The sequence below is a fragment of the Girardinichthys multiradiatus genome, chromosome 8, assembly GCF_021462225.1.
Source record: "Girardinichthys multiradiatus isolate DD_20200921_A chromosome 8, DD_fGirMul_XY1, whole genome shotgun sequence".
In the NCBI taxonomy this organism is placed as follows: domain Eukaryota; kingdom Metazoa; phylum Chordata; class Actinopteri; order Cyprinodontiformes; family Goodeidae; genus Girardinichthys; species Girardinichthys multiradiatus.
Window position 1 is genome coordinate 19,564,405 of NC_061801.1, and position 16,213 is coordinate 19,580,617.

Sequence of the window (16,213 nt, forward strand, 5' to 3'; positions counted from 1 at the left end):
GGTCAGAAGTCAAAGCAAAATCAGCCACAAAAAGCCTAAAGAGTGCATCTCTAAGATGTTTAAAAATCAGCAACATTGAAATGTGTGTATAGCTGATAGTCTAAAGTAATAATATAGTATTTTTGAATTGAATTGAACATGTTCAGAGCAACAAACAGATAAGAGACTAATACATTTCAGTAATGATCATCTAACCTGCGGTTCTTTGCCATCATTGTCCAACTCCACGTCTCCATCTGGCTTGTCTCCCAGAATGCCCTGCACCTGGTACTCCAGGACGTAGCTGTCGATGAAACGCTCCAGCTCCTCTATCTCCTGCGAGCGGGTGCTTCCGGCCTCAGATGATGCAGACGCCACTGATGAGTTCTCCATGGCAACCGCTGCAGAGATGACAGGAGGGAGGAAGGGAGGAAGAGGAAGGAGGGAGGGAGGTGACCTGTACATAACAGAGGTGCGGAGAAAGATACAGGGAAGTTAGTAAGAAATTCAGCAACAATAGAAGCTTTTATGTTTTCATCTGTGATTAGATTTCATGTTTACTTCAGATGTTTATGACCCATGTCAATGATGGACAAACGCCCTGGGAGAGTAGATTAGTTAGACTGTTTCTTCTTCACATCACAGCCAAGCAGTCAATAATAAACTTCTATATGTATCCAGTTAGTATTCTAAATTACCCAAACATGTCAAATCCCTTACTCTAAAGTGTAATAGTCAAAATACAGTAAAACCAAAAATTCCTCTCTCACCTTTGATCCTCTTATTTTCACAACATTCAAAGTCGACTCATAGTTCAAACTGTCAGCTAACATTCATATTTGCATTGTTAACGTGTCCAACTGCAATGCCACCCTGACATAGTTGCAATTAATTACTCAGATGTTCAAAAAGAAAACTATCTCTGCAATGTTCTTTCCCCAAACAATATCTGGTTCAACTCAGTATCCATTTGATATGACTTGTTTGCCACTTCTATGCTGGCATGACTCCGTCTCTCTCCTTCTCCCCTGTCACAGTTGTGTGTGACCACCTGACCTCTGACCAACAGGGAAACAGGTTCTCTCCTGACTGTCTATTGATGCTAAGCTCCTTTAAATCATGGTTTGATCACCAGCCGTGCAAAGAGGATTTATGGCTGGACACGCAGAATACTATGTGCTGAGACCGGGCGACTTGCAGGGGAGCCTTGTTCATTTCCAGCCAACAAGTCAGACACGTAACGTCTGAAGCACTTGTTTTGGTTCCAATGGCAAGTCTATCTACAATAATGAGGCATATTATTTTTTTTTTTTAACTCTCTTCAATCGACTTTACAAATCGCTACCTTGTGTGAAATATAGTTGTATCATACAGCAACACAACACAGTTTTTTATTTAATTTTTTTATTTGAACTAATCAAAACTTTCAAAAAAATCTGTTTTCTATGAGCGGCTCTGATTGACAGGACAAACACTAAAAATTCAACTGTTTTTCCTTATTCATTCAATGCATCAAAACCAACAACTTTATATTTCCCATCTATAAATGCATCAACCATTACATAGTTTCGTCCACTTTTGAGTTTAAGAAAAATCACGTAAAAGGTCAGGGACATATCATTTAATGAATAAATGGAGATTTATTTGCAGTCCCTTTATTTCCTGTTGGTTTCTAAACTACTGCATCTATCAAGACGCCTGCAGTACACTTTCTTATTTTAGCCCTTAAAATAAAAAGAATTGTAGTCTGCCAAAATCATTATCTGCAGGTAAGATGTCAAAGAAAAATGGAAATCAGTATCAGCCACGAAAAGCCTGATGATCTCTAAGATGTTTAAATATCAGCAACACTGAAATGTGTGTATCGCTGATAGACTAAAATAATAATGCAAAGAGATATACAAGTAAGTCAGTCTTCCCACACATACTGCAACTGTACATAAGGTCAATATGTCTGTAACCTGACCTTGAGTCAGAACTATAATCCTCCCATGTACAGTATAATCCATTCATACATGCTTCCCTGCAGTTGCGGTAAAATTTAACTAAATATTTTACTGTTTTTTTCATACGTAGTAACCTGAGGAGGAACTGACGTTTATGATTTCTTAAAGCTTCTGATGTTTAAATTTCTGAAGCATTTATTGTCCTTTTATGTTATTTTACAATGTGAACATGTTTATATGACTGTGCACAGTGTGTGCGCTCCGCTGTTCAACTACTGCTGAACTGAGCTGCTGTCTTATCTTTGTCAGGAGACTTGGTGTGTAGACAGCTCCTTTTGAAGCTGTTCCTTAGATGAAGGCTAAGTGTGATAACTAATCATAAATTGAACATGATTAATACAAAGTTAATTTATTTAGGCAGACAAAAGATTAAAAATCAGGTTTATTTCCTGTAAAATTTAAATGCTCTAAAAAAAAAAAAGGTCAAGCAGTTTTTTCATCCAAAGAAGACTTTTGCACTGGGCTATGCCACTTTTTGATGACAATATTTTAGAGCCAGTTGTACTTTCTGATCATTGCTCAGCTAGTAAAATGCTTACACACTGGCCAAACCATGCGGTAAAATGGAAATGTGGAGTATTTTTTGCAATTAAAGATTTTTCAGCAGCATGAGTAACAGATTGTGCTTTCTTTCATTTTTTTTTTTTACAGTTTCATTACTGCCTTTTACACAGCAAGCAATTGAAAACTGGCTTGTTTTTTCCATTTCTGTTAACATCTAAGACAACATTTTAATTAGGATCTCGCGACACTAGTAGAAACATAATAAAGGTGTAATTCTCCCATCACGCCACTAGTAGGCAGTATGTTCTGTGAAACTCAACCACACGCGCAAACACTTCATGCTTAAAAAAACTGGGTAGAAAATGACACTTTGTTGGAGAACAGTCGTTAGATTCAAGAGTCAGCAGCACAAACAGTACTCTGCAATTCAACATTGTTATTGTTGATATCTTATTCTTCTGTGCATTATAAACTGGTCAGCATCTGTTATGTTGTGCATATGTGCATTAATTTCTACTGATTGCAGCCATACTGTCATACATGTGCCAGGGATTCCCCATAGAGTACCGTTTATCCTGTCTACACAAAAACAAGAGACAGGGACGTTTTCAAAGCATTACACTCTAGAAACCGTTTTCCAACCTGTCTCCTTGACACAAAATATGAAGTTACTGCCTAAAGGTAAACAGCTGCCAATAGTTAGTGATCCTTTTTATTGACTGGTACAGAAATCTATGTATTTTTGTCTGAATATATGTTTTCTACATGTTAAGATTAGGGATACACAAAAAAAAAAAAAAAATCATGGTTTGCTGCGTACTTCCGTTTAATTGTCCTTATATGTGTTCACTGTACAGGAAAAACAAATCAGTACCTATTTAAACTATCTTACCCCTATCTTAGCTCAAGTACAAGTTACAAGATGTTGTGGCAGAGAACTGTCAGAGAACTAGAATCCTAGTGTGAAACAAGGCTGCTGGCTAAATCCTACACGGTTTTAGCGAAAACCTGCAGTAATCTCGCAATCTCTCACAAAGTCTTCCAGGTGCTAGTTAGGGTTCTGAGTTGTCTAGGACCAGATTACGTTGCTAGTGTTGTTGGGAAACGATACAATCAATATCTACAATGGCAGCAAAAAAAAAAAAAAAAAAAATGTTTTCTGCTTTAAAGCAACACCAGGTTGACCTTTGCTCGTGAAAAAGTCAACAAGCCAAGGTACTAACATCCCAGCAGGGTGCAGGAACAGTAGGAGAGTGGGAGAAGATTAAAACAAGGATTTGTCTGACCCAAACATAGAAAAGTCTTTATTAAGAATACATGACAAAAATAAACAAGAGGAGGACTGAAAGCCGAAAGCACCTTTGATTTCTAACCAAGTTCAGAAATGGACCCTTCAGAATCAGAAACACAAATAGCATCACAAGATATCTCAGATTTACCAAACACACTTTCCCGAAGTACATAGTGAAAATGACTCATCAGTATTGACTCAGATAAAAATAAATAGTTGAAAATAACATCTACTCTGTAGGAAATGCCACCATAACACCTTTATAGAAATGAATAGGGCTAAATTTGAATCATTGGTTCTATTCTGTTATACATTGTTAAAAAGGAAGTATTTCTTTTATTTAAACATCAAGTCCTGTAAATGAAAATGGCATAAACCTGGAAATATTTACAACCTCAACGCTGTCTTTGACAAACTAAAAGAAATGATATAGATATTTCAGCTTAAAATATATGAGTTTAAACCCTGTCAATAGGTGGATCTTGGATTATTATTATTTCTCCTGCTTAAGACTGAGGAAAATAAATGGTGGAGTTACAGCGCAAAATGAATTCAGAAAGCAGTCGTGTTACTGTTTAATCATATGTTCTGCTGAAGGCTCATAGTGTTTTCTTTGCTCGTAACTGACTACATAGGTCATAACAGGGCGACACTATAGCCCCCTCCCCTGATTCTTCCTGTCTCCACTCTCACCACCCTTCCCTCAACTCCACCAGCTGTCCTAACAAAGAGCTGCCTGCCATCCACTGCCAGTCACACGTTTGGCCCAACTTTGGTGGTGGTGTTGACTGGAACTACGTCTCATATGCAGAAATCAGATCACGTGATATAATATAGTATAGTATTTTGCTTTTTAAGCAAAATATGACTACATCAGTGTTCAAATGTTCCTTTTTGCGTCGTTCAAAGGCTCTAATTAGCTTATTCATTTCCAGTTATTTACACTGTCTGGTGTTACTACAGTGAATCCTACTGTATATAACCTTCACAGGTGTACATGTATTACATTAGGCAGTGTGTTTGGACAATCAAGCTAATAACAAGCAGCTGAAGCTGTTGAAGTGTCACATGTTTGTCAGGAGGACTAACAGTCTTGGAGGTGGGACCCAAGAACGGTTGAAAAAAAAAAAAAAAGAGCAGGCTCCGAAAAAAATTTGGTTGAAACTGCTTTAATCTTTTTGATGCAGCAAAGTAACCAAGCCACACCACCAACAACAACCCGGACAATGACAGACATACTACTTAAATAGAGGTGAAACTAAGTTGGGAGAAACCATTACAAGGGACACACAACTGCAAAAAGGATAAACAAACAAGAATATTTACATTAAATGAACAGCTAATAAACAATAAATTACAGATCAAGACAAAACAGAAAATATTTTAATTTAATCCCAATAAGTACTCCAAACTTGACATAGAAAACATATGTGAAACCAAACTCCCTTCCCATTCCCTGATGGTGCGTCCCAGAACCAATAAATGTGCTCAAGCCCCCGGGGAATGTTTTGCCTGTGCACACCTGCTGGGAAAGGGAAATGGCAGGGTTAAGTACTCAAACTGAACTTTCATATGTTTTCCTTTAATGCAATAAAAATTTAACAATCATTTATTATCTTGAAAAGATAATTTAATTTACCTTTACAGAAAAACCAAGATGAGGCCTACTAAAGAAGCCACAGCCCAAACAAATCGTTTGCACCCAAAATAACCAAAATAAACTGAATTGCAAAACAAGATGTTTAACTGTGTTGTCTTTCACCAACAAATATAAATATACATGTAACAATGGCTCATTGTTACATGAAGGTTTAAAATCCCCACTGCATTCTGAGTGACCAGTTTTCTAAACAGCTACTACCACAGAACACATAACAAAGCCCCAAATGAACGGTGTGCACTAACAATATTTATTGAGTCCTGCCTTGACTGTATTGGCCACAAAGACGGATCAGCCCTATAAAATGCAAAGCCGTCTGCGCTTCAATCAACCACTGTGCCTGAGGCTCAGATTCATTCAGACAGATACTAAACAGGCGAGACAGCCACAGCATGGCACCAGACAGCACACGGACAGATTTAACCAACACCGTGTATATCCCAGAAACACCATAAAGACGAAAACACAAAAAGAGCATATTTACTAATACGGTAATACATTTTTTATCTAATGAACACATGGATAATTGTGCGTATAAAAGGAAAACAAGCACAATTCTCTGCAAAAGCCTTACAAACTGTGTTCATATATAAGTGCAAAATGTGATCTGAGAGAGATGTTTTTTTTTGTTCAGATTGTATTACATGTAGCAAATACGGAATTTGCAATGTAGGAAGCTCACATTTTCCCAACGTTGTAATAATCCTGTTTATATATAAGGGTAAGGAAAGAAAAAATGAGGAATTTAAAAGAGTAGTGTTGTTGCAGCACATTTACACATCACGTGCTGCTAAGCATGACCAGCATTACCTCGCCATGAAAGAAACTTTCTTTTTTTGAAATTTAAGGGGCTTTAACCATGCCTCAACCATGCAATTTCATTTTTTATTGTTTTTAGAAATAATTTCCAACTGCTTGTAATATGTTAATAAACATTACTTGTAAGGGTTTACAAACACTGCGAAATTACACAGAAAACAGCTAATTGCCCACCCTGGAGGAATTTACTGTGTATTTTTGAGGTCAGACACTGATGTTGGACAAGAGAGCCTGGCTCACACTCTTTGCTTTGATTCATCCCAAAGATTTTCTGCTGAAGGTCAGGACTCACTGCAGGCCAGTCAGGTTCTTGCACACCAGACCCGTCCATCTGTGTCTTTATGGCTCTTGCGTTGAGCATCAGTGCACAATCATGTTGGAACAGGAAGGGGAAATTATTAAACTGTTCCCATAATGTTGGGAGAAAGAAATTGTCCAAAATCTCTTGGTTAGCGGAGGTATTAAGAGTTTATTTCACAGCTGGCATTAGAATGGCGTACATTCTGGATGCTTTTGGTTATTATGTGCATCCACTTGCATTAAATGATGAGATGTGGTCAGTGAGGACATGTCTGGGCAAATTTCAACACTAGGCATGAACAACAACCCATGAACTTCCCAACAAATGTCAACGTTGGGTTTTATCAATGCACAGAAAAGTCATGTATTATCGGACTACAGCAGCCTAATCCAGCAGTGACCTGTAGCCTTGGATATAGTTACCAAAAACCAAACAGTAAGAACATTAATCCTTTCAATCCAAAAAGAAGAGAATATGAGATCCGGTCTTCCCAGTGGGAGTCCGAGTCAATGTTCTCAGCACATGCAGTCAGAGCTGATTATTCGTCTAATCTGGTCTAATGTGTCTAAGAAAACTACACAAAGGTTTTCATAGAGTGGTCTGTTAGACCTAAAATGTATTGCTGTCTCTTTAAAATGACACATATTAGATGGTCATGTATGTAGAAAATAAATTACATGAATCAACCACAAATTATTACAATAAATGGATCTAGAGAACCTGGAAATAATTTATTGTATGTTGCATTTGAAAATAGAAATGAAAAAGTGATATTTATCCCCACATTCCTTGAACTCTTTCAAACTTGATTCTAGCGCCTTAATTCTAAAGCTATTTGATCTAACTGCTGCATTTGGAGCCTTTAGAAAATACAACTGCAAAACGTCAGAGCAACAGCGGGAAATAAATATTCTCATAACACAAGGTCCTGAATCTCTGCATTTTTGCTGCTATTGAAATACTTTGTTTATCACTGAGTAGTACAGCACTGAACCTGCATAGCATTCTTTGTAATTAGATATTGTGAGGAAACACACAGAGATCAGACCAGAACAAACCAGAAGCAAATAGTCTGCAAATGCCACACGGGGGTCAGGGGGGTGTGTTGTGTTGTGTGTAGAATTATAACAATAACCCCATTGTTTCCCCATGTCCCTGTTGTGACCTAAGGGCAGAGGATTGGGCATGTGTAGAACGGTGGAGCCCCACAATGTCATTTTGTCCACAACTACACGCAGACTCATGGAATATAGATGTGTGGGGAGTATTCACACAGTGTGAGACATCAAGGTGAGATATCAAAGCTGAACAGGAACAAAGGGGGAAAGAGAGGCAATGAAGGTTAGTCTCCAGTGAGGCTGTTGCCACCATTTATCAGACATGCTAGCAAATAGTGAGCCACAGAAAGGTCATAAATAAAACAGCATTTAAATCTTTTACCGGCTTTGTGTTCTTTTAAAACCACAACTTAATTTCTCACCTTTTTGAGCCGCAGCATGTTTTCCTGAATCATCACTCTTGTAATTACTCCTCATTTCTATTTTCCTACTCGCTCATCCATGCAACAGCAGCACCCTAATGAGTTGCAGCTCTGAGTGAAATCAGAATGCAAAACTGCAATTGTGACTCAGCGTGCTTCAGTTTTCTGGAGATTACTCCCTCTCTGACGACATACAGCTGAGTTTGCTCACCCTCCACATCCCTCAAAACATGGCATATGTACTTGCGTCACAGGCCTGTGTGCTGGGAAGGCTTCACAGTTTGAGCTGCAGCACGCAGTTTAACACACTCTTCATATTCTTTTTTATGGTGCTGTTATAAATGGTGGAAAAGATTTGTAGTGCTCAACCTTTTTGTCGGGACTTGCTTTCGGCATTCTATACAAAATACAGGTCCTTCTCAAAATATTAGCATATTGTGATGAAGTTCATTATTTTCCATAATGTCATGATGAAAATTTAACATTCATATATTTTAGATTCATTGCACACTAACTGAAATATTTCAGGTCTTTTATTGTCTTAATACGGATGATTTTGGCATACAGCTCATGAAAACCCAAAAATTCCTATCTCACAAAATTAGCATATTTCATCCGACCAATAAAAGAAAAGTGTTTTTAATACAAAAAACGTCAACCTTCAAATAATCATGTACAGTTATGCATTCAATACTTGGTCGGGAATCCTTTTGCAGAAATGACTGCTTCAATGCGGCGTGGCATGGAGGCAATCAGCCTGTGGCACTGCTGAGGTCTTATGGAGGCCCAGGATGCTTCGATAGCGGCCTTTAGCTCATCCAGAGTGTTGGGTCTTGAGTCTCTCAACGTTCTCTTCACAATATCCCACAGATTCTCTATGGGGTTCAGGTCAGGAGAGTTGGCAGGCCAATTGAGCACAGTGATACCATGGTCAGTAAACCATTTACCAGTGGTTTTGGCACTGTGAGCAGGTGCCAGGTCGTGCTGAAAAATGAAATCTTCATCTCCATAAAGCTTTTCAGCAGATGGAAGCATGAAGTGCTCCAAAATCTCCTGATAGCTAGCTGCATTGACCCTGCCCTTGATAAAACACCGTGGACCAACACCAGCAGCTGACACGGCACCCCAGACCATCACTGACTGTGGGTACTTGACACTGGACTTCTGGCATTTTGGCATTTCCTTCTCCCCAGTCTTCCTCCAGACTCTGGCACCTTGATTTCCGAATGACATGCAGAATTTGCTTTCATCCGAAAAAAGTACTTTGGACCACTGAGCAACAGTCCAGTGCTGCTTCTCTGTAGCCCAGGTCAGGCGCTTCTGCCGCTGTTTCTGGTTCAAAAGTGGCTTGACCTGGGGAATGCGGCACCTGTAGCCCATTTCCTGCACACGCCTGTGCACGGTGGCTCTGGATGTTTCTACTCCAGACTCAGTCCACTGCTTCCGCAGGTCCCCCAAGGTCTGGAATCGGCCCTTCTCCACAATTTTCCTCAGGGTCCGGTCACCTCTTCTCGTTGTGCAGCGTTTTCTGCCACACTTTTTCCTTCCCGCAGACTTCCCACTGAGGTGCCTTGATACAGCACTCTGGGAACAGCCTATTCGTTCAGAAATTTCTGTCTGTGTCTTACCCTCTTTGCTTGAGGGTGTCAATAGTGGCCTTCTGGACAGCAGTCAGGTCGGCAGTCTTACCCATGATTGGGGTTTTGAGTGATGAACCAGGCTGGGAGTTTTAAAGGCCTCAGGAATCTTTTGCAGGTGTTTAGAGTTAACTCGTTGATTCAGATGATTAGGTTCATAGCTCGTTTAGAGACCCTTTTAATGATATGCTAATTTTGTGAGATAGGTATTTTGGGTTTTCATGAGCTGTATGCCAAAATCATCCATATTAAGACAATAAAAGACCTGAAATATTTCAGTTAGTGTGCAATGAATCTAAAATATATGACTGTTAAATTTTCCTCATGACATTATGGAAAATAATTAACTTTATCACAATATGCTAATATTTTGAGAAGGACCTGTACATCTTTCTGTTTTTCATCTGAGATTTTGAATCCGAACCATCTCCAAATGAGTGAACCGTTGTTTTGTTGTTTTTTTTCGCTCACCAGGTGCTCTCCGATATCCTCTCCTGTGCTTTCATCCTCACCTTCCATTTCGTGGCTGCTTTAGCAGCAAACTTTCTAGCTTAGCTAGCCGCTAGATGACGCAATGGGGAGGGGTGATGCAGTTCAGGCTGAGTTTACACATCAACGATGCTGAGCAGTCTAGATGTCTGGTCCACATGCAACTTTTCAATAGAAGAGAGAGGCAGATATTTTGGACTGGGAAATATATAAAGAAACATATGTTTCATTGTGTGCACAAACACACGATTTCAAGCGCTCACAGCATACAGACATTTAGTAAAAAAAAAAAAAAGTAAACTTCAGAGGAAATAAAATAAACATAAAGGAAAAGTATGTACATGCACAAGGGTTGGACAATGAAACTGAAACACCTGTCATTTTAGTGTGGGAGGTTTCATGGCTAAATTGGACCAGCCTGGTAGCCAGTCTTCATTGATTGCACATTGCACCAGTAAGAGCAGAGTGTGAAGGTTCAATTAGCAGGGTAAGAGCACAGTTTTGCTCAAAATATTGAAATGCACACAACATTATGGGTGACATACCAGAGTTCAAAAGAGGACAAATTGTTGGTGCACGTCTTGCTGGCACATCTGTGACCAAGACAGCAAGTCTTTGTGATGTATAAAGAGCCACGGTATCCAGGGTAATGTCAGCATACCACCAAGAAGGACGAACCACATCCAACAGGATTAACTGTGGACGCAAGAGGAAGCTGTTTGAAAGGGATGTTCGGCTGCTAACCCGGATTGTATCCAAAAAACATAAAACCACGGCTGCCCAAATCACGGCAGAATTAAATGTGCACCTCAACTCTCCTGTTTCCACCAGAACTGTCCGTCGGGAGCTCCACAGGGTCAATATACACGGCCGGGCTGCTATAGCCAAACCTTTGGTCAATCATGCCAATGCCAAACGTCGGTTTCAATGGTGCAAGGAGCATAAATCTTGGGCTGTGGACAATGTGAAACATGTATTGTTCTCTGATGAGTCCACCTTTACTGTTTTCCCCACATCCGGGAGAGTTACGGTGTGGAGAAGCCCCAAAGAAGCGTACCACCCATCTAGCACAAGGCTAGATGGGCGCGTCACTGCCAAGGACTACCGAACCATTCTTGAGGACCATGTGCATCCAATGGTTCAAACATTGTATCCTGAAGGCGGTGCCATGTGTCAGGATGACAATGCACCAATACACACAGCAAGACTGGTGAAAGATTGGTTTGATGACCATGAAAGTGAAGTTGAACATCTCCCATGACCTGCACAGTCACCAGATCTAAATATTATTGAGCCACTTTGGGGTGTTTTGGAGGAGCGAGTCAGGAAACGTTTTCCTCCACCAGTATCATGTAGTGACCTGGCCACTATCCTGCAAGAAGAATGGCTTAAAATCCCTCTGACCACTGTGCAGGACTTGTATATGTCATTCCCAAGACGAATTGACGCTGTATTGGCCACAAAAGGAGGCGATACACCATACTAATAAATTATTGTGGTCTGAAACCAGGTGTTTGTTTCATTGTCCAACCCCTGTATGTGTATCTACAGCCATTTTTGCTTTTAATATATAAAGAAAAGAAAACCAGAAAGGCAGGTTGTAGTAGTGCAAATATACTTATTTTGTTTCACAGCAGAGTAGCTGACGACTCAGGCAGTATAGTGTTCATTAAGTTCATCAGAGCGACAGCCTGGGGAAAGAAGTTGTGGCAACTGGGTTTTGCCAGTATCGCTCTGTAGCACCCTTCTGAATGTAAAACTCTAAACAGTTTGTGTTGCTGGTCGCCGCCTATAAATAGCGCCCATTTGGTTGAACCACTTCCAATTGTTTTGGTTCAAACCACTGCGACCTTTATGGTCATTTATGGTTCAATAATCGCTGTTTTGCACTTTAGGTTTTTCGTTATACTGTTTTCAAAGAATCAGTGACCAAAAGTGTTCGGATGTCGCATTTTAAGACTTGGCTCGCTTGGAACCTAAAGGAACAAGGTACCTAAAAGAGTGCTGGCTCCAAGTAACCAGTAACCAGAAAACCCTAAAAAGCAGTTTGAGCCAGGCTGAGCCGCGCAAAGTAAGGACTTGTGGAAAGGGGTCATTTTTTTCTAGCCTACTTATGCAGGACCCAGTTCCCACTGCTGAAAGCCTTTTCTCCGGACCAACGCAGCCTCCTTAGATGTAAAGTGATTGTGCGAAATGTCTTGTCTGCACACACGTCTTCACAACAACTAATGTATGACGTCCCAGTGTCAGCGATCTCGTCGAGCCTAGTGGATAAAGCTTCAAAAACACTTCAATCTGTGCAGTCAAAGCAGGCCTGTAACATCTGCTTTGACTTACCTCCTTACAATCTTATCCACAGGCTTAAAGGTTTTTTGTTTTTACCTGTAAGTTGGAATGAGATGAAGCAGACAGTGATCAGAGAGTCCTAAAGCTGCACCGGGAACTGCGTGGTATGCTTCTTTTAACACTGTAACAGTGGTACAGTGTGTTTGCATCTCTGGTGGGACACTTTACATGCGGTTTTTATTTTAGAAGTTCTTTCGAGAGGCACTATTAAGACCCCAAAGAACAATGAGGAGAGAGTGTGTGTGTTTTTTCTCAACAGACTTGGAGTCCATTGATGTGCAGGATGGGATGTAAAAACCAGCCAGAAAAAACGAGGAGAACTCCCTTAGTAAATAAAAGAGATTTCAGTTTAGAAAATTGACTCCACGTGAGGACTACTGTAACACTATGACATCAGTACACCAACCTTTGTTTATATAAAAGCAGGTTCCACCTTCTCTCTTTTTCCCTGAGAGGTATGCACTGCGGGCCGCTAAAAACAGCTGGAAACCCGGCACCTGAAGTGCACCGCCCAGGATGAGTTCAACAAGCCAGCTTTCAGTAAAGCAGAGGGCAGCAGATCCGCAGAAGTCCAAGTTTCTTGTGCTGAGAAGGAGCAGCTTGTTCGCCAGGTAGCGGACATTCACCAGATGGACTGACGAGAGTCGCACATAGTCCCCTCTGTCGGACATTGCGAGCAAGCCAGCAGGTTCCCCCCATCTGCGTCTCCATTAAATCTCACGGAACTGCCACACTTCCAACCAGGACCTTAGAAAAACTCTGGACTGCTCGAAAACTGCTCAGAGGACTGCCTGATGCTTAGAAGTTGCTCTACGACAAAATTGGTTGTAGAATAGCAGCAAAGTAAGGTGGAAAACGAAAAAAACCACAAATTAGGAGCAAGCATAGTAGCAAGGTGGCCATCTTGGAATGCAGTCTTGGAATGCAGTGCCTCCAGTTAAAGCACCACAGTTGTTTGAACTCAGATAAATGTATCAATCAGAGTTTTGAGGCAGTTTTATGTTCTCAGCTTTTGGTAAAGCTTTGACCAGCTGATGGTGTTTGCCCCCGATTCCTCTTTAAGAGCTATAATATAAGAAGATACAAAAACAGCATTCGAAATGTTTTTTGATCTAACGTTCCTGCCTTGAGTACTCATTAATGATTTATGTTAGGAGCATGGGCAATAAACAAGGTTTTACTACATAAAAACAAACACAAGATTAATACAAAGTTCACATTTTAAACTGTCTTTAGCATATTATATAGTTGATTAGCACGGTTAGCATAGCTACTATAAATACAACACCAGCCCCCATGTGTATTAACAAAATAATGTAGCCCCTTACTTTAACTCTAATTATTCCCCAGGCTGCTAACATTTCCAAACTCTGGATTTTCTATGACAGAGGCTGAGACCTCAAACGGATAAAAAGAGCAACTTTGCTGATATACATGTAGCCTTCCTGTTATCTGCTAAAAGTCTCACTCGTTTTCTAAATGTCCTGCCGACATGTCTCAAGATGTCAGAAAATACAGTTTCCTTTAAATAGCTTTGTCCATCTCTGTGCTTCATTTTAAAACACCTCACTGCTAATAATAACAGCTAACACTGAATCTTCACTCAGTGAGAGCGGATCACCTATGAGTTTTGTAAGTGCGACCTGCTAGTGTGTACTAAGATGTGTTCAAAGATCAGAAAAAACAAACACATGATTTTTGTTAGCATCTAGTCAGGGCCAAGCAAGCTGAAAATTGTCTGATTTTGGTCACCAACTGATTTCTCTGAGCATCTTCTGACCAAATTATCACATGGGAAACATGAAAAGGTTTAGTCCTAGGTAGGTACTACAGCTTTAAGAGCGAGTCAAAAATATTTGATTTACCATTATTATTTGCAAAATGCAACCATGTCTTTCTTTTTTGTAAAAACACTGCTGTATATTTACGCCTTCACAAATAATTTCCTTTTCATATTTCTGGAAAAAAAATCATGACTGAGAGCAAGGGCGACTGAAGCCAAATTCCTTGTTTGTGTGCACAAACTTGGCAAATAAAGCTGATTCTGATTTGTTCAAATAGACATGTTTCTGTTATTTAGTGTGTTTTAATACCTTACAAACTATGCCTATAACTGTAGCCTTCTCTGTGGAAACATGCTTCTCACTTATAATAGAAAGATGTCCGCCTTGTGACGGCAGGCAAACATTCCTGTACATCACCAAAGTGACTCTGATGCAATCAATCTCTGAAAAACAGGAATGCCAGGAACGTTATGAGGAAACTAGACTAGGGAATTGGCTTAAAAGTAACAGTCAGGACCTGCGTGCACACGCTATAATAGTATAATGACAGAATATTTACTGTAATATGTAGATTTTTTATTTTAGAGGTTCAGAAGTTAAATGCCAGAATGCATACCATATGGAATAAATGGAAGACTTACCAATTAATCTGATTTCTCCTGTTTATTTTTGAAAAATTGCTATGTTACAAACGTTATTGACTTGTGGCCTTGGAACAGTTGCAATGGAGCAGTTTTCCTCTTTGTTGTGAGGGTCAACAGCTGAGACAGGGAGTTCATATGCAGCTAGCTTAGCTGCTATACACTGCATTCTGACATCAAAACAACGAGCGCTCATTCCTGTCATGAAACGTTCGTCACACTGTGGGATTAAAAGACTTCAGCGATAACGTTCACGTCACCTCCACGTTTACATGTTTTTAACATGTAGCCACGCCCATGTACCGTGCATAGCTGTAATGCACGCTAGCTGAGCAGAGGCATGCCAAATGACGTTAAGGTTCAAAACCTCTGCAACACAAAGACCATGACAAGCTAAAAGGGTTGCAACTGAAACCGCCTTAACGCCCCGGCGTCCCTGTCCGCGTATCACCGGTAACAATGGTGACGCAAGCTTTGCGGCTAACCAGATGGCTAACGTTAGCGATTAAGCACAACAAAAAGAACAGACTGTAAATGCCGGATTCAAACTGCTCCATGTAAAGTAAACATAGATACTCCCAACAGGTGCGCCAGTGCCTGTAAAAGCATAATCAGTTTGTTCACAGACACAACATGCAGTCTGTGCGCCGCCCAGTATAAAACTGCTGTCTGGTTTCAGCGGTTTTCACAACCCCGACCAATATACGCCTTCCAAATAAAATACGCCTTAAACTGGCAATGCAAAACTTACCCAAAGTGGTGTTGTGACCCTTGGAGAACCCTGGATCACGCTGTGAGATCAAATCCGCCGTGTCATGAGTGCGTTTGTCTAAAGGAAAAGGAGGGAGGAAGAAGATTAGGTCCTGTGGCAACTCCGACGTCTCACTGAAGGAAAAGGGAATGCAGGAATGTGACGTTCAGTCCTGGCAACATCGACACGTGCACCCCACTGTAAAGCACTCTGGGAAGTTGAGTTTTGTTCCGCTGTATTTTTAACTGGAGCTTTTAACGCTAAGCAAGAAAAAAATATATATATAATGAATTAAAAATATTATAAATACACGTTCACTCCGTTAATAATTAACATGTCTATTAATAATAAAAACAAAAACAGAAATTAGAATAATGACAAAAATAATAACAATTATAATCACAATTATAATCACTTATAAAAAGTCACAAAAAGTTCACACAATAAGATAACAATGTTATAATAGTTTTTCACTTAATGTGAATCAATTAACAGTAGTACTTATGTAAATACATTTATTTTACT

At 40.0% G+C, this 16,213-nt stretch overlaps 1 protein-coding gene across 2 annotated transcripts in view; it reads right to left on the bottom strand.

Annotated features, from left to right (window-relative positions):
• The window catches only part of ctif (CBP80/20-dependent translation initiation factor), a 99,130-nt gene extending 83,292 nt beyond the window's left edge, over positions 1-15,838 (bottom strand). For both annotated transcript variants that reach the window (XM_047372859.1, XM_047372858.1), the window contains exons 1-2: positions 15,689-15,838; positions 196-436 (exon numbers count right to left, since the gene is read on the bottom strand). In XM_047372859.1, coding sequence (XP_047228815.1) covers positions 196-372 — 177 coding nt within the window. In that variant the 5' untranslated portion in view covers positions 373-436; positions 15,689-15,838. The remainder of the gene's footprint in view (positions 1-195; positions 437-15,688) is intronic.
• Positions 15,839-16,213: the final 375 nt, after the last annotated feature.